This window comes from Erpetoichthys calabaricus, chromosome 4, assembly GCF_900747795.2.
Source record: "Erpetoichthys calabaricus chromosome 4, fErpCal1.3, whole genome shotgun sequence".
Classification (NCBI taxonomy): Eukaryota; Metazoa; Chordata; class Cladistia; order Polypteriformes; family Polypteridae; genus Erpetoichthys; species Erpetoichthys calabaricus.
In genome coordinates this window covers 253,108,280-253,127,767 of record NC_041397.2, presented here as the reverse complement: position 1 = coordinate 253,127,767, position 19,488 = coordinate 253,108,280, and the positions used below count along the sequence as shown (strand labels likewise).

General features: G+C 35.8%; 1 protein-coding gene across 3 annotated transcripts in view; it reads right to left on the bottom strand.

Moving 5' to 3' along the window:
• The window catches only part of tsga10 (testis specific, 10), an 88,080-nt gene that overhangs the window by 7,474 nt on the left and 61,118 nt on the right, over nucleotides 1-19,488 (bottom strand). For all 3 annotated transcript variants that reach the window (XM_051927154.1, XM_051927152.1, XM_051927153.1), the window contains exons 12-15: nucleotides 18,757-18,867; nucleotides 11,454-11,639; nucleotides 9,877-10,086; nucleotides 670-872 (exon numbers count right to left, since the gene is read on the bottom strand). In XM_051927154.1, the coding sequence (XP_051783114.1) occupies nucleotides 670-872; nucleotides 9,877-10,086; nucleotides 11,454-11,639; nucleotides 18,757-18,867 (710 nt within the window). The remainder of the gene's footprint in view (nucleotides 1-669; nucleotides 873-9,876; nucleotides 10,087-11,453; nucleotides 11,640-18,756; nucleotides 18,868-19,488) is intronic.

Genomic DNA, 19,488 nt, shown 5'->3' with positions numbered 1-19,488 from the left:
GGAATTTAAAAAAAAAAGTATTCTATGTACAAGTTATCAGTCTGATTATTTAGTACTTCGGCACTATGATCTAGTGACTGTGGATTACAACACAAGGTTGCCAGTTCAATTCCTGTCTTTGTTTCACTGTGCCACTCTGAACAATTCATTTAACATGTCTATACTCACACTGCATAAAATACAGTATACTATACAGTCATTTATAATATTATTGGGCATTTTTACATCATCACAGAATGGTGTTCATAATAGAAAGTATATATTAATCTAATTTACGTGTACTGTAAACTATGTCATGTCAAATGCTGGTAATGATGTTATATAAAGTGATGACTGATTGACACCAGCAGCAGACTGCTGTGACTGAGGGAACTTACCTTAATATTGTGATAAAAGAGACAAGTGCTGTTTAATGTAGGTTTAAATTAAGTACCAAGAAGTGTGGGTGATAGAAGTATGGCTGCCTAAAGATGGAGCCTGAGTTGCCTCGAAAGCTTGCATATTGTAGTCTTTTTAGTTAGCCAATAAAAGATGTTATTCTGCTTGACTTCTCATTAATGACTAACAGGGTACAACACCCTAGTACTACTGGCAAACAGTAGTAATTAGATCCCAGGAATTATTCAGGAAGACTTGTAGTTTGAGAAAAATGCCTTTGTTATGACTTACATTTTGCTCTCTGCCTTTATAAGATTCTCCCGTAGGATGTCAATCTCAGACTGCTTTTCTTTACTGTACACCTGATTATCAAGCTCCTTCTCTTTATTAGATGCCAGTAAGATTTCAAGATTTTTCAAAGAAACTCTTTCACTTGCCAACTGCTTCCTAAGCACCTCTGCTTCGGAATGTGCCATCTCCAATTCTTTCAGAACCTGAAAATAAGGAAATAGGGCAGCAGTATGAGACAAGAAACCTTTGAAAATATACTGTATAGTTTATTTTAAATATTTTATATTGCAGGAAAATTCACAATTTTTCATCTAATTCATTGTTGTGACATTAATAAAACTTCAACAAAGATAATGGAGCATGTGGTAAAGATAACAAGTATTCCTTTTATAGTGCTTTTTTTTTCTAGTAAAGAATATTCCAAAGTGTGTTGCAGGTTCACAGTTTTACTTTATATATTATCCATCCATCCATCCATTTTCCAACCCGCTGAATCCGAACACAGGGTCACGGGGGTCTGCTGGAGCCAATCCCAGCCAACACAGGGCACAAGGCAGGGAACCAATCCTGGGCAGGGTGCCAACCCACCGCAGGAAACACACAAACACACCCACACACCAAGCACACACTAGGGCCAATTTAGAATCGCCAATCCACCTAATCTGCATGTCTTTGGACTGTGGGAGGAAACCGGAGCGCCCGGAGGAAACCCACGCAGACACGGGGAGAACATGCAAACTCCACGCAGGGCGGACCCGGGAAGCGAACCCGGGTCCCCAGATCTCCCAACTGCGAGGCAGCAGCGCTACCCACTGCGCCACCGTGCCGCCCTCTTTATATATTATATATTATATATATATATATATATATATATATTATATATATAGTGGCAGGTGGCCAGGTGTGGTTATCAGCCACCTGCCAATTTAAGGGGCCGCCTCCCTTCAATCAGGGCTGGAGTCAGGTGAGGAGAAGGACGAGGTCGGAGAGGAGGCAGCAAGGAGAGGCCTGGTGAGAGAAAGAGAGAGAGTGATGGCTGAGGAAGAAGCCAGGACTGAGACGGACGGCTGTTGGAGAAGCCGGGACTTTGGGAGACTGTGGGGGTTTGGTGGCAGTGCACTTAGGATTGTATATAATAGTGTGAACAAACGTGGGGTGATAACTTTAAATGGGTCTGCCGGTCTGTGTCCGGGCCATACTATTTCAAAATATATATATATATATATATATATATATATATATATATATATATATATATATACACATACACTTTAGTAGCATAATCAGGTATTTATTGGAGAGAAGGAGTTAATGTTGAAAGTGCAAATTAGTTTACACTCTTTAATAACTCTTACAATGTGCCTTAGTTATTAAAGAGCAGTTTTAGAAGGTTTTATTATGCTTTTCAAGTGAGCAAGAACATATTGGGGCTTGCCCAGTCCAACTGTGTGTTTTGAATATATATATATATATATATATATATATATATATATATATATATATATATATATATATAAATAATATTGCAGCACCTATTTGGTTATATGTGTTATTTGTTGTGCATGTTTTAGAAAAAAATGTGACTTCAGCTGATTGTGTTATATATGTTTTTGTACTGGCTTCAATTTGTAGGATAATAAGGGCACTCTAGATTGGAACATGAGCCATTGTGCACAACATAAAAACTAGATTCTGAAAATCCTTATTCAGAATAACATGCTACCAGCCATAGGCAATATGAATCTTAGAATGCAATATGTGCATAATCACCCCAAAGCATGTTTTGTCATTTTTTTCCATAAAAATTAATTTCTCTAAAAACACTATCCAATATCTGATGTTATTTTCATTCAGTAAAAATAATACAGCTGTTTATAAACACTTGTATTATTTGTTTTACATGAATTTGAAAGACTTGAAATAATTATACAAACTATATAAACAAATAAATCTTGGAGACCGAGTCCACAATGCACACTTGAAATTACTTTTATCTTTTCTAAAAATATTATACATGCTTTAGCAATTCAAAAAACAGCATATGGAAAAATGCCTAAATGATTAAGTATATACCAATGAGCTAATATAAGCAAATTAAGTCAAAGGTCATTGCAAGAACACTGCTCACAAATTTGTTAAGAGATTTTTGACATTTTTCTAAGTCATGTTCTGAGTAGGTGACATGTTTTTGCCATTGCAGAATTAGCCTTTTTATGACATTTTTTTTACTGGGTACCAACACAAAGGAATGAACACAAGGTTAGCAGCACAAACTCAAATAGGAAGTCCTTGAGCACTAAGCAGTTAGGCCTGATATGGGATTCACCTCAGTAAATGGTACAAGGACAATACAAAGACTACCTGTATGGTTCAAGATCAATAATAAAGTGAAAGATGGAAAGGTATATTATAAAAATTAAGAAATTCCAAAAACAATGAAGACTTCTATTAATTAATACAATTTGGTTTTTTTTTCCTCCCTTGCCCCCTATGTTTGCTGAGATTGGCTGCAGCTTCCATGAGACCCTGTTCAGAATAAAGTGGGTTTGGAAGATGGATGAATGTATGACACAGTAGTAAGTTTTGAACAATCCATATCAGTTAGTTCAAAATTTAATCAGAAAGTTTAACCTTAGTACTTTGAAGGGTAGCTTTTAATATATATGTAGGGTTGCACAAAGCAGAAAGGCAGTTTATAATTTAAACTGTTTTTGAGTGGGTGAAATGTGTGTGCGTGTGCATAGTGTGTATATATATATATATATATACACACACACCCACATGCATTACATAAATAAAGAACACTACTGGTGAAAAGACACCTTGAATTTTCCAGTTTTTAATTGAAGTTTAAGTAGTTCAAGTCAGGTGAATAACCTGAAATAGTACAAAGCTTAGCAGGTTCAAAACAAAGTTAAGGTTACCAAAATATAATAGTTTTCAGAATTATAAAAAAGGCCTTTTTCATGGAAAAATATATCACTTATCAAATTACAGCTTTTTTGAAGCAGTGGAAGTTAATTAAGCCTTGAAAGTCAATGCAAACAATTCCTAGCGTTGTCCCAGATTTTGTTGACAAACCCTCTCTCTGTTTAAAACTCTCTCTGAAGCATTATTTTGACAACACTGCACTGTATATTGCTATGATGATGGTAAGAAAAAGGCAATTAACAAAGCAAGACAGACACACCTTTATAACCCTTAAAAAGTGTAGAGAGAAATTATAAAGAAAGTCAAGGTGTAAATAAGTACATTTTCTTACACCATCAAAAGGAACTTTTGAAAGTGGAGAAAACTCACAGGAATAGGTCTGGCAGACCTAAAGCCACAAAAGAATCAGAAGACAAGTTTCTAAAAGTGAACAGGCACCTCGAAAGTCAACAGCTTAACTGTGGTCAAAGTAAGCAAGTTTCACTATCAACTGTGAAGAGAAGACTTTGAGCTATAAGTTTGACAGGTGAAGTAGCAGTAAGAAAGCCATTGCTAACACTGCAAAAATAAGAGAGAGAGACTTGCCTGAGCCAGGAACCACTGCCAGTGGACTACTGAAGACTGCAAGGTCTTATGGATCAGTGAATCAAAATTTGAAACCTCCAGTTTATCTGACAGGGTTTTTGTACGCCATCATGTAAGCAAAAAAGATGGTCCCTCCATATACTGTAGGACATCAATTGTCAATAATGGAAAAAAAGGCATAATGGTCTGGGCCTCTTTTGCTGGATCCAGAGTTGGCAACTTGTACACAGTGACTGGCACCTTAAGCCAAAATGACTACCACAGTATTTTGCAGTGCCATGAAATACTCTCTGGTCGGTGCCTAGTTGGCCATGGGTTTATCCTACAGCAAGATAATGATGTAAAGCATAACTCCAGGCTATGTCAGAACTACTTTAAAGGAGTAAGACAGTAGGCTTCACATTACTGAATGGCCAACACAGACTCCAGACTTTAAACCCAATCAAGCTACATTGGGATGAGCTGAACAGAAAGGTGAAAACAATCTATAATCACAATACATTTTGTGATCATTTTTGAGACAGTGTTAGGAATAACTTTTTGAACAATATCTGATTTCCATTGTAGAAAGAATGCCATGACTGCGCTCAGATGTTGCATCTGCAAAAGATGGCTACTTTGAAGAATAAAAAAATGAGATTACATTTTTTTTTATCTGTAGTTGTTAATTTACTACTTTCAGGGTACAGTGAGACAAAAAATTCCATAAATTTAAAGAAAATCGGAAAAATGGGGCTGTTCTAAAACTTGACTGTTACTATATGTATGTGTAATTTGTTATACAGCAGTGTGGTTTGGTTGTTTCAGTGTTGTGTGAATATAAACTTTGGTTTAAACAACATGGGTAATGTTCTACAGTTCTATAGGAGAATAAATTAATTATTTGATAAAAGTGGCACAAACAGCGGCATTTATCTATATTTCCAAAAAGCTTTTAAAAAGTATTTAAAAAGTTTTGAAGGAAGCTACAAGAATGAAGGAATCATGGCATATTGTACACATTGGTGCAGAATGGGTTAAGCAGCAATTAACTTTCTCTAGATTAGCTGATGGTAAACGTTAGGTCTTTAGGAATTAACTACTGTTTTTAATTCATATAAATTATCTAAATAAAATTAAAATAAAACACTTTTCTGATGCTCTAGAGTCAACACAATAATAATAGGAGACAAACTAATGGAAAGAGTTTTAAATAAAAAAAATAAATATATTTACTCATAGGGTGCAGATCAGTCTCCAATTTGCAAAGTATAGTGAATGTGAAAGCTCTGTAAGGCTAAATCCATGCTTTGGTCTCCATTACAAAAAAAGCATAACAATACTATAGAAAAGACAGTGTTCTTAAGAATCAAAGTCTTGGCCATGTTTTGACCCTTTTTTACCAGTCCACAAAACATATATATTTCTCATCCAGCTGACATAATGGAACATTCTTTTATTCTACGTGGCTCATGTGGCATAGGACCTCAACGGCAGGGAAGCAAGTCATTATATTGTATCTTATGAAAGGCATGCTGAATCACAAGCTGCAATGCAATGCTAAACAATGTGCTAAAACTTGACTCTTCCACTCACATAAAACAATAACTTCAGTCAGTAAAGCAATTATTATTTTGGTTTGCCCAAATAAGTTTTAGTTTGTTCTTGAAAGTTGAACATACTGTAAATGTGAGACTAGAGGAGTTATTCCATGTATATTTTATCTCTTTTCACCATCATTCAATTTCAACTTGTCCCCCAAGTGAAGTAATTTTTCTCTCTTCAAAACAATTTTGACATCTCCAGTTTATTCTATTCAACATTCACTGTGAGGATTTTTGCTTCCATTCCATCTAGTGCCATTAGTATAGGATTTATCAACATACTAAAGACCACAAGTCAGTCCTCATAAACCTATCTGGCCATCATCTCCATTACCAACACAATTGGCAACTGAGTCATATTCAAAGCTTGGGAAAGTTCAACCATTAACTAAAATGTTTGTTTCTCTATGCACTTTGGTCATACAGACAATCGACTTTGCCAGTATCCTGCCAAATGCATTTTTCTGATCTTCAAAAGGCATAACACAAGCTTTATTCCATTAGCTAGATGAATTGTGTGTCTAAACCAAAACCGCTGCTCTCTTTTTTAGGCTTGAATCTGAGCTGCTTTGTTTTCTTCCACTTGATTCCTGATCATTTGTTTATGGCAGTCCCTCGGCTAACTTTAAGGTAGTCTCTGAAAGCTGTATAATCCCTGCTTTCTAATGAACGGTCTTTTCCTTTGTACAATGAAAATGATCCCTTCTGGAATCATCCCTCAACTCAAAATAATCTTGTTCAAATAATTTATTTGAATTTTTGGCTATCTTCAGTTTATCTGGCTTCATTCCACTAGGATTTGTTTTACCTTAAATCTTCCAAGTGACATCATCATACAAAAACCTTAAGGTAGGTCTTTGTGTTTTTTAAAACCACCTTCATTATATAATTTGTTCTGTATTATCAATTTCATTTGGTCACATGTCCATGCCCTTTTTCCTGGTCTTCTCAAATAAATATAATGTTTCCTTCAGCAATTTTCAAGAAATTCACACTCTGCATTCTTTCTTCTGTCATCCTCTCTGTGATCTCCAACATTTTCCTTCATTTTGTTTAATTCTGCTGCACTTTGACCATGTGCTTTACATTTCTTTTTGACATGTCACATTGGCTTCTCATTGGCCGACTCCTAAAAGCATCTCTTCTCCTCAGCTGCCTTCACTCTATCATTACTCAAATACAATCTCATCTCTGTGTCTCTTGCTGATTCTTTGTACATCATCCTTTGCTTCTAAAAACATTCTGTATTAAAACTAGAAAATAGAAAGCATGAGGTTGAGAGTCAGCTAATCAGTTTACTTGTGACTATTGATTAGGTATTCAGTTACTCTTTGATGAAGATACCCTAAATTTATCTAGTGGAATTAAAAGTTTTAACTAGGAAAACTGGACATAAAAGACAAAAGGTTCCTCACAAGTGTCAGGGAGTGTAATCACACTAACCCTTCTTTCAATCCTTACTTCTTATAAATGATGGCTTCATCCTTGCTCCCCTTTCCATTAACCTTTACTGCCAACAATCTGTCAGTCATCGTCACTGTCAAAACTGGCAAATACTTTCAGCAATTGTGCCTCTATCACTGTGATAGCCACTCCCTATCATAAAAATCTACATTTCCCAACAACTGAGAAATGCAGTCAGGATATGCTGCATGGCCTGTGCATCTTTTGATAAATTAACACAGTACTGGCTTCACAATAATTGCAAAAACATTTGTTACTATGTTGCCTGAAAAGCCATTTGCCAGTGGTTAGTGTTGTTAACCAAAAAAACTGGTTAAAATAGCTGTTACTCGTCTCTATTTAGTTTAGTAGTAAAAAATTTCTCAAACACAAGTTAAGAACATCTCTAGTTAAAAAATAACAAAAACTCAAGTCTTTGCATAAAAAGTCATTTTTTTTTACGCTTTACAATTAATGAAAGTGCACATTTGCAAAACTGGTCTGATTTCGATAACTAAAGTTCAACTGGCTTCACCAATCTTTAATGTATGCTGATAAACAAAACAGAAGTGACCATTTCAGGATTAATTGAAATTACTTATATTTTTTAAGAAGGTATTGTATTTTATGTAGTGTTTAACAATGCTATAATGTAGAGCTGGAATGCCACAAATTTGTAAATGACAGGTGGCACAGCAAGTAGGAAAGCTCTGTTCCTTTAAAGAAAATGGCCATTCCGCTGTAATATTTTACCATTTTGTTTTTACATTATTAAGGAAAGATGGGGTTAAGGGCTTCTTTATACAGTGATCCCTCGCTATATCGCGCTTTGCCTTTCGCGGCTTCACTCTATCGCGGATTTTATATGTAAGCATATTTAAATATATATCGCGGATTTTTTGCTGGTTCGCGGATTTCTGCGGACAATGGGTCTTTTAATTTCTGGTACATGCTTCCTCAGTTGGTTTGCCCAGTTGATTTCATACAAGGGACGCTATTGGCAGATCGCTGAGAAGCTACCCAGCTTACTTTTCTCTCTCTCTCTCTCTCTCTCTTTTGCGCTGAGTTTTTCTGATCCTGACGTAGGGGGATTGAGCAGGGGGGCTCTTCGCACACCTAGACGATACGGACGCTCATCTAAAAATGCTGAAAGATTATCTTCACGTTGGCTACCTTCTGTGCAGCTGCTTTGTGAAGCGACATGCAGCACGGTGCTTCGCATACTTAAAAGCACGAAGGGCACGTATTGATTTTTTTATCTGTCTCTCTCTCTCTCTGCTCCTGACGGAGGGGGTGTGAGCTGCCGCCTTCAACAGCTTTGTGCCGCGGTGCTTCGCATACTTAAAAGCAAACAGCCCTATTGATTTGTTTGCTCCTTTGAAGAGGAAGATATGTTTGCATTCTTTTAATTGTGAGACTGAACTGTCATCTCTGTCTTGTCATAGAGCACAGTTTAAACTTTTGAAAAAGAGACAAATGTTTGTTTGCAGTGTTTGAATAACGTTCCTGTCTCTCTACAACCTCCTGTGTTTCTGCGCAAATCTGTGACCCAAGCATGACAATATAAAAATAACCATATAAACATATGGTTTCTACTTCGCGGATTTTCTTATTTCATGGGTGGCTCTGGAACGCAACCCCCGCGATGGAGGAGGGATTACTGTAATAATAAATGAGGGGCAATATGGACTTGAGTGATTTGCTCAGATATTTCATTTTAGATTTTTAGATTCTTTAGTACGATGGCATTTTCATTTTTATGCATGTCACAAAATGCAGCAAAAAGGTCCACAGCTTTGAAGAAACAGATGTGGCCACAGGGTGGAGTATGTTTCAAACAAGTCACAAGAATTGCATAATTAATATAGCAATGGGGCAGTCTAATATGTGGTTTAAAAACCACCAGGTGCCTGTTTAGTGAAACCAGTGGAAAATTATTAAAGTGTGTGTAGATAACAACAGTAATAAGATTGTGCAACCTGCTATAGTTCCTCATAGGTGACCAATAACATAATATGGGTGTTAGGTCTTAGTGTGTCTGTGTAATTTTATCGGCTTGCACTGAAACTGATAAAAACGGCTAGAAACAGACATGAATATATTGATGGTTATAGAGTTATATTTGAAACAAAAAAGAAAAACTAAAGTAGTGATCTGATAGATCCTCCATTACTGATAGGGTCATGCTCAGTAGTTTAATCATTTGACTCTCCTATACACATTTTTGTTCACAAAACTAGAGAAAATTATGATATGTCACCCAAGCTGGTACAAATCCAAAAAATGCACCAATAACATTTTAAAAATGTATCAATATTAAAAATAGATATAGTAAATTAGGGAGTTAACACATCTTGGTTGGCACAGGAAATTTTCATGCTGGCATCATGATTTTTCAATGTTCTTAAGGGTGTGTAGTAAAATATATGTTCTGATTCCAATCCTTACTCCTCAGAATACTATTCTGCTGCCATCTGCCCCCTTTGTATCTTGTGACCGACTGGTGTTGTCCCATCTCATGTCCTTTATTAACCAGGGTAGACTCCAGTGTAGTGCGACCCTGCTCAGGATGAATCAGTGTATGAAAATGGAGGTCTGGAAATGGCTCAGTGCTAAAGAACAAGAATCCTAACTTTAAGTTTGTTCTTATTTAAATTAAACATACCCGCTCCATCTCTTGGCTCTTGGTGTTCAACTGCCTGTTCAGCAGGTCTTTGTTGGTGTCAAGTTTAACACACAACTCCCGTGTGCACCCTAGATCTGAGAGAACTGCAGATTTCTCTGACTGGGACAGCCTTAGTTCCTCCTCCATCTTTCGTATGGTGATTGTTAACTGTGAAATCTGATTCTTGGTTGCCTGCTCCGCTGATAAGGACTAGACAACCACAAAAACAAAAATACAATTAGAAACCAATTTTATTTCATGCATTTCAAGCATAAAGTCTCATAGCTATGATATAGCTTAATTTTATTAGCTTAATTTGTTTGGGTACACAAGTAGAAACTGTTACACAATGAACAAAACTTGGGATTTGTGAAGCTGTACAGTATATATCACTAGCTGGTGCAGCCAGAGTGAAAGAGAATGTGTGGAATTTCTACACAAATCAGGTATGCAGCCACAGAATGACTTTGGCGGCAACATTTAAGAAACATAGTTTTAACTATTGATATTTTGACTGCTCTATGCATTGTCATTACACTGGAAAAAGTTGGCAAAATAGTTAAAATCGGTTTTGCCACAGTACTGTCTACATATTTAGTTGCCAGAAGCTTCATTGCAATCTGGGGTCTGACAAGCTAACACCAGCCCTAAATGCAAAGGGCAAATGGTGAGATATTCCAGTGGTGCGCTGGTATGCCTTTACAGTATAGGAGATGTATAACCTTTATGTGTTTGTGTTTATCTTCAAGATTTGTTCATAGTTAATCCAATGTAGAAGTTGACATAAAAATGTAAAAACCATTTAGATGTTCATTGAAAGTGTTTGAATAAACTCCACATTAAAACTCCTTAAAGCATATGATAATGAAATTTAATTTAATAAAAAGAGTTGCTGAACATATTCACCCAGTAAATTATGCAGGTTTTCGAGCCAGCTCACAACACTGAGTCCTAGGTTCAAATCCTTGGCTAGGCACTGCCTGTGTGGAGTTTGCACATTCTTACCTTGTAAGCGTAGGTTTTTCTTCAGGTTCTCCTACTTTTCCTCTGAGATAGTAAAGATGTGTATAGAGTTAACTGTCAACTCCAGACAAGGTGTATGTAAATCAGTGTGGTTATATGCAGAGTGTGTCCTGCAATGGACTTAAGCCACATCCAGGATTAGCCTTGCCGTGTGCCTGGTGCATCTGAGGGGTAAATTCTAGACCCCTGAGACACTAAACCAGCCAGTTTGGTGATAGATAGATACATGGTTTTGATATGTGGAATGAAATGCAATGATCAACTTGCCAAAGTGAGGATGATTTTCCCATATACAGTATATACACCATATCTTATAATGATAATAATTAAACTGAATATACCATGACAAATAAAATAAAAAAATATTAATAGAATATTATTAATGGAAAAGGAAAAAAGTGGAGGGAAAACAATTTTAGGGGCAGACAGCCAACCCAAGTAACACCAAATCATGGCTGTCAGTGCAGTATTGGTTTTCTATTATGCTTTATTAGGAGTTACCAGGATATTGTATTTTAAGCTGATCTTTATATCAACCAAGAATATTTTTATACCTCTTCAAGCTCTCTTTCCAGTTGTTCAATCCTATCATTCAGTCTGCGACGTTCTGACTCCTCAGCTCGGAGCTCAGAGCACAAAGTACTTGTCTGCACGTCAGCTTGCCGTGCCTTACTCTCCAGGCTTTCAACCTGAGCGAGGACTTGACAGTATTTATCCAGAAGCTCACGGTTCTCCATCACCTGCACAAAAACAATACCAGGTTAATGTTATGGAACTGGAGTAGAATTCGAAAAGCAGAATAAAAACTCATTGTTCTAACATGAATAAATAATACAAGGGGGATAAAAAAATCTGTAAAAAGTGATGTTCCTACACAATGCAGTCTGAATTGGGTCTGGGGTAATGACTCACTAGTTAATATACAAAAGACCTCTGCATTTTCAGTATACTGATTACACACAAAGCAAAATGTATCAAAACATCCCAAAATTGCCACAAAGTAGCATCACAGTCTAGGGTACTTATAGGAATCAAAAAATATATTTTAGATATGTTCAAAAAAAGTGAGCTACTTTCATATAATAAATATAAAGAGAAACGCAAAAACACACCTCTATCACTGCAAGTCCAAATGTAGCAGTATAAAATACACCTTTATTTTTACCCTATTGGACTTTGTGAAAAACATCTCACAACACTATAGCATTGTAGAATCTCCCAGCTTTGTTGCAGTCAGAATTCTTTTTAAACACAGTGAACAATGGTATTGTTGAATGCATTTAAGACTTTATAGCAACATTTAGAGCAAGGCAAGGACCAACCTTGGATACAAATACTAGTCACATTCATATATCCAAATTTTGGCCATTACAGAGTTGTCTAACTAACCATTTGGGGCATGTCTTTAGTTGGCTTTTATGTTAAATGATTATATGTAATGAATGAATAATGTCTATTAAATAAGAACACTTTAGGCTTGGCCAGGTTTATAACTTCACATTAATGGATTCACAGTAGTAAAAAAAATGCACAAGGCAACAAATAAAGTTGTAGTTATACAGTAAGTAGGTTAGCATAATTATATCATAGCAATAACAGAAACCTGGCTAAATAACATATTTGGATGAGTACAACAGATGGCTATACATATTTTAGGAAGGATAAGCAAAACATAAGGATACCATTTATGTGAAAAACAATTTAAATTCACATGCTCTTCAATTGAATGATTAGGCACATTGGTATTGGGAAAACGCGGACATTAGGTGAGCGTTACTGATTTCCCCCACCCCTATGAACAGTAGTTTCAAAGTGTATCTTTTTAATATTATTAGGCTTAGAGGTGGAAATGATTGCCATGGGGCATTTTAATTACCTAAACATTAACTAGGCTAACCTTACATATAGAAGAATACAGCAGCAAGAGTTTTTAGTTGTAAACAATGACTGTTTTCTAGCACAATATGTTAAAACACCAAACAGGATGTAAGACTGTATAGATTTAGTATTTTGTAAAAACCAGGGGAAATGACGAGATTGAACCATTAGGATCTAGTGACCGTAATACGCATTTCCCACTGTTTTGGCAGAGTGCATATGCTAAAACTAAAACTGTCAAATTTAACTTTAGTAGGTCAAATTATGAGCATTGAGGCAAAGCCTATTAAGTAAACTGGGATTAGCTTTTAAGTGTGGAGACAGTTGAGGAACAGTGGAAGAGATTTAAAAACATGACAACTTCATCCTGAAATTTAAAAGCAGTAAGAAATTAACGTAACTCTGCAATGTTTAAACAGGAAAATGAAAAGGAGCTACAAAGGAATAACAGCTGTAAAAATCGTACAAGATAGGTAACTTTAGCATTAACTGCTGGGCGCACAAGAACAAAGGTGTTTTGATGATTTCACATGTGAAGAAGTAGATAATCTCCCATCAGTAACAAGGACCTGAATTACAGGAATTAGAATGGCTGAATTTAAACAAATTGCCAGGAATAGGTAAAATTTATGGACAAACTAGTTTTAGACAAGGCCAAGGCAATTTGTCCAGAGCTCGATAGGATAAATCAGTTTGGCCTGGTCTGAACTAAATTATCCTGAAATCAATGTAGTGCTCCCAAGACAAACTGATTTGTCCTAGTCTAAACTAGTTTGGCCTGCAATCACACATTCCTCTATAGGGCCGGTAACACATATAAAAAACCTTGACATATATTATTCAAAAGTCACTGTGCACTGGGGAAATTCCTAAGGACTGAAAAATAGCAAATATGATACCATTATAAAAAATAAGTGTTTGGGAGATCCAAGTGACTGTAGGCCAGTAAGCCCAGTATTCATCATGGGTAAATCGATGGAATTATTAAGCAAAAGAGAAAGCATCTAATGGCAAAAACAGGTGTGTTGGTTAGCATTCAGCATAGGTTCAGAACAGGGAAATCATGTTTTACTATTATACTTTACATATGATGGAAATTTATGAGGAAGCAAGAAACGGACACAATCAGTATGGTGCATATGATATCAGTTATTCTTGATTTTCTTACAGAATTCTTAAATAAGGTTCCACAATAGAAGTTGGGCATACAAAGTAGAACTTCAGGGTGCATATTATGTAGATTAGATTAGATCAGCCGAGTGTAAAATTGGCTAAAACACAGAAGCAAAGACTTACAGTGCAAAGATCCTTATCGGAATTAGATGTTAAAAGTGGTGTTCCTAATGGGCCAGTGCTGGGGCCACTGCTTTTTGTAATGTAGTACTGTACATAACAAGCTAATTAATATTGTAGAAGACTAGGGGGTTTGCTTTGGTTAATCAGATATACAATTTAAATTTTTTTTTCTTTGGAATTGTTTCAATTCCATTATTTGCACTTTTACTTTAAAACTTCAATAAAAACAATATTTTTTGGAGACACATTGTGACAACGCAACGTATAACTGCCCCTGAGTGAATATTGTTTCTGTTTCTGTAATAAATAATCCAAGTTTTTCTAATGTTTGTCCGTGTGATTTATTGATTGTCATAGCAAAAGCTATTCTCACGGTAAACTGTAAACATTTTAATACGAATGGCATATCACGATCTCCTTTGGTGTGTAATGTTATTCGCGGAACATATACATTACCTTTCTTTTTGCCTGTTAAAATTTGCATCGCTTCTCCGTGATCATCAATATACACCTGACCGTATTGTGTATTCTTTGAAATTTAACTTGTCGTTGCTTAAACTGTTCCGGGACCACAGATTCTCATAGTGTATGGTCCATTATTGTGTAAATCTGCGTTTTGTGCATTGATTGATGCGAATGCGAAAAGACTTTGTTGTCTACTCTTTTTTTCTGACCTCAATTTGTCCTGCTATTTTTTCAATTACACCTGGTTCAGATGATTAATCACCTTTTATCTGCGGTAATCTTTTTTTTGATACTGTAGCAACTGACATGATAAAGTGTCACAAAATTTTTACTTGAACAATCACCGACTTCCTAACCCCAAACACAACTTTCTAGCACCCTCTCCAGCGCCCCCACCCCCTCCCTTACCGCATCAATCAAGACCCCGCCATCAGTCTTCCATGCTGTACTCCACCCTCCCTCAATCAGACCTAACAGTCACTTAAAACCAAAAAGCCCTCAACCTGGCTGGGACGCTACAATACTTTCTAATTTTACTGCTTTCAAATTCTGCACCTTTCTCTGCATGTGTATCGCTCCATCGTTTGTTTGAGCCTTTCGAATTCCACTGCTTTCATAATCTCTTATCTGCCTTTTTTCCTCTCCAACGCCTTTGGGTCTCTATTCTCCGTATTGTCCTTATATGCTTTATATGTGCTGAGAACACATGATCTGTGTGTACTACGTGCTTTTACACCACTGAGTTTTTTTTGATGGGTGTGCTCTTATATAATATCTTTTCTAAGTAGGGTGTGTCTTGCAAGAATCTCATGTTCCATGTCTCCACGAGATGGCCCTGGGACAATGTCTTGGCACCAAGTCTCATGTTTACGGTCCCTGCGAGACGCACCGTGGCAAGTCTCTGTCATCTCGTCTTTTAAATGTCTTCCGAGAAGATCACGTATCATAGCCTTGCTTTTGCTTTCCAGGTTTTTTTTTTACAATAGAGAGATAATAAATTTGGTTTAATTTTGTCTATTGCAAAATCAACTAAATTACAGTGGGACTTTGAAAGAATACAGACTTGGGCAGATTTGAGGCAGATACAATTTAATGTAAATAAATATAAGGAATTACATGATGAAGAAAAAATGTTAAATTTGAAGCTTGAAATAATCCTTATGAGAAGGACCAGAGAGCCATAGTTGACTTGTCACTATCAGCATTCAGAGATTGTACAGAAGCCTCAAAGAAGTCTAACAAAATGTTAGGTTATATAGCACGATGTATAAAGTACAAGTCCAAGGAGGTTATGCTTAAGCTTTATAACACATTGGTCAGAACATACCTGGAGTATTGTGTACAGTTTTGAAAGCTGTTTGGAAAAAGTTCAGAGAAGAATGACTAAGCTAATTCCAAGACTGGGAGTTATGTGTTATGGGGAAAAGGTTAAAGGAGTTGAGCCTTTACAGATAAAGAGGTGACATGATTAAAGTTTTTAAAGTTATGAATAGCATTAGTACAGTGGATCCAGGTTACTTTAAAAATAGTTAATCAAGAACACGGGACACAGCTGGAAACTTGTTAAAGGTACATTTTACATAAACAAAGTGGCTTTCTTTCAAACACAGAACAGTAGACATACTGAATAAATTGCCAAGTACAGTGGTAGAGAGTATAGGGAGCCTCAAACCTTGATTTGATGTTATTCTGGAGAAATTAGATGGAAAAGACTATTGAGGCTTTTTGGGCTGAATGTCCTGTTTTTGTCAAAATTTTTCTAATGTTCTAATGAGGCCAGCGTTCAAGTCTCAGGTGCTCCCTGGGTGGAGTTCACATGTTCTCCCTGTGTCTAACTTGATTCACTCCAGGGGCTCGGCTTTCATCCCACAGTCCAAAAGTATGCAGATTTGGTGGATTAGTGATGCTAAATTGGCCCTGATATATGCATGCGTGTTCACCTTACGATGGACTAGAATCTTGTCCAGGGATTGATCCAGCGTTTCATCCATTGTTTGCTGAGATAACTTCCCCATGACTCTGCTCTGGATTAGTGGGTGAGAAAATGGATGGATGGATTAGCATCAAAATCATTTTATGTAAATATTAATTTGTGTCCATTTTTTTTATTTCCCAACCAAGGTATGCGCCTGTAGTTACCAGAACAGTGACCATAGAAAAAAGTGAATTCTGAAAAGTGAACAAAAATGTATAAGATGTTAAAAACAAATTTTAATAAAAATGAGTCCTATAGTTTAATAAAGGAAACACAAAAATGAAACTAAAATGCAGCTAAAAATGCTGCTAAATTGGATAGCGTAATTATGTCTCAAACCCGATTTCTCTACATCCTGCAATGGATTGGTATTAGTAGACTGAGCTCACCTTCCCACAAGCTTGAACTGAATCAAGTAGATATGAAGATGGATGTGATTTATATTTAATTTACACATTTACTAACTAAACCTATTTCATTGTAATTTTAAAATGGAAGAGCAAAATGCATTTCAATATAAATATACTGTACAAGAAACGAAAACAACAAATTAGAAAATGAATGCATGGTGTAACTTTCAGTTGCGTTTGGGGACTTAGTAAACTGATATGACAGTGAATTTTGCAAGTTTAATTACTTTATGAAAGAGTCGGTTATCACATTTTTGTTTGTAAAATACTTCTGTAACAAGTCACAATAAAAATAAGTGATAATAAAATGTAATTACATGTGTTAGTAGACTACATTAAATACCTGCTTTTTAACAACACTTTACAGTTTCAAAGCCCAAATAGGTTTATGGTGGCTTAATAGCTTTCATACACAGAAGACTCCAAGTCAAGTGAAGTGAAAATGGCATGGATTTATGTGCTGTTAATAGCTGTAGAAGGTCTGTAAATAATTGTAGTTTGTTTTTTATTTATTTTTATAACGAGAGTTCCCAAAAAGATTAAAAACCCCAATAACCACCCAACAAGTATTTAGTGCAGTAAATATCCCCTCTTTCTCAACCTTAGTAATAATACCACAACACTCAGATAAACAAACTAAAGGCCAAATCATGCTGTATGAACAATACAGTGAAATTACAAAAAGAAAAATAACAATAAAAAGAAAATGAATAACACTTATTATATATACTTATATTACTCCATGAAAGAACAAGAACAACTGAAATTAGTTCCCCATGCAGCTATTAATTTTAGTTAAAAATCAGTAATTTATTAAAACGATCTGAATAATCAAGACCTTGGAGAGGAACCGATTTATTGTATAACAGGAATACCAAAGGTGACACCAATCTTAAAGATTTTATTTCAGTCTCATAATACACAGGAAGAAGAGGAACCATTCAGGCTGTGATCACAACCCTTTGTCATGCATTATAATGCTAAGCAACTATAATAGCATGGCACAACCTCTAGTTCCAGACAGGCCTTGGTATTTGTGACAGTCAGCCCTTTGTAAATTGTAGAAACTTTTAAAGAGAATGTGGGGCTTTTTATACGTCCCACAGCTCTGATCTTCTGCCCGTTCAAAAATTGCAGTTCCCTTTCTAACTCCATGTTATCTTTATATCACTTACAGTTCCTGCAACTTCATGTGTGACGAATTAGTTCAAATGCCTATTAGCTGCAGGTTGATAACCTCTGTTCTTCACAATAATAACATGCAAATAATGTAACTTTTGAGGTATTTTATACTGTAACATAAATACAGAGGAAATGTTAGTTCATTTATGCTTATTTAGCAACACAATTTCTTTCCTCTTACCTCATTTCCAGGTGACATTTTTATGTCTGTTTTTTCTATGAGTGGCTTGCATTTGCCACCCCAGAAAATTTAACTAACTTACACTAGGGCACTGATCGATTGTCGGATGAGTAAAAGAGGAAAATATAAAAACTGTTGTAACCGCTCAGACTAAAATTAGAAACAGTAAACTAAAGCATAGTTGAAGTCAAAAAGAGTGTTTCTTCATTTTAAGATAGTTGAGTATGCAGAATCACCAATGCTTTTCATTGAGAGATTTTGAAATTTAAAAAGTTTTATATAGTGTAATCCGTTCGAAATATCTCAACAATAATTGAAGTGTCTTAACAAATTTCCTCAAAAGAAAAAGTATGTCACATTTCAAAAAAATTGGTCCATTGGAGGTGGAGTTGTTTCACATACAGACAGGGCTCTCACAATAGGTTCTTTCCACATCATATGCAAGCACACCTAAAGTGAGAGGAACATACCTTATAGGAAAGCTGATTCTCTATTCTTCCAGTCTCAGCCTTATGATCCTGAACCTTCAATTTGAGACTTTCAACTTCTTCACAATATTCCTGAGATTTCCGTTGCAAGGTCTGCAAAAGAAAAAAAAATCCTAATTAATATTTTGTTTTTGAAATCTTTTCCTAGGTCTATCCATGAGGCTCATTATGTCCTGAAGCCTTGACATCCTATTAGTGTTTAAAGCCAGTTTAATTTTGTAGAATAGAAGTGTGTATTTTTACATTTTTTTTTAGTTCAGGGCTGAGTGGACTGGAATCAAATCTTAGAGCAACAGGCACATAGCAACCATGAACAGAGCACTTGACGATTATAGGCACCCCTACATACATTCACAATTTCACGTATATGAGAAGTCAGAAATTAACCTGTTGCCTGGATAAAGTCTGAAAATTCTCTGCATTTTCTTATATGGTTCGATTCTGATTCCATTTTCCACAGAAGTATGTAATAGTATATTTTTTTACACATTATGGTAATATATCAATATAGCTACACTGGTATTTAATTTTGCATAGCTAAGATTATATTTATATACTTTGTTTGGATACAAAAATATTAAATTTGATGGGGGGTGCATCTGAAACCAAATGTAGCCTTTGGGTAATGTGGACATCATAGAAGTGTACTTAAAAATAAGATAATAATAAAAAGTAAAAAAAATAAATAAATAACAGGAGGACCTTGTGTTAAAT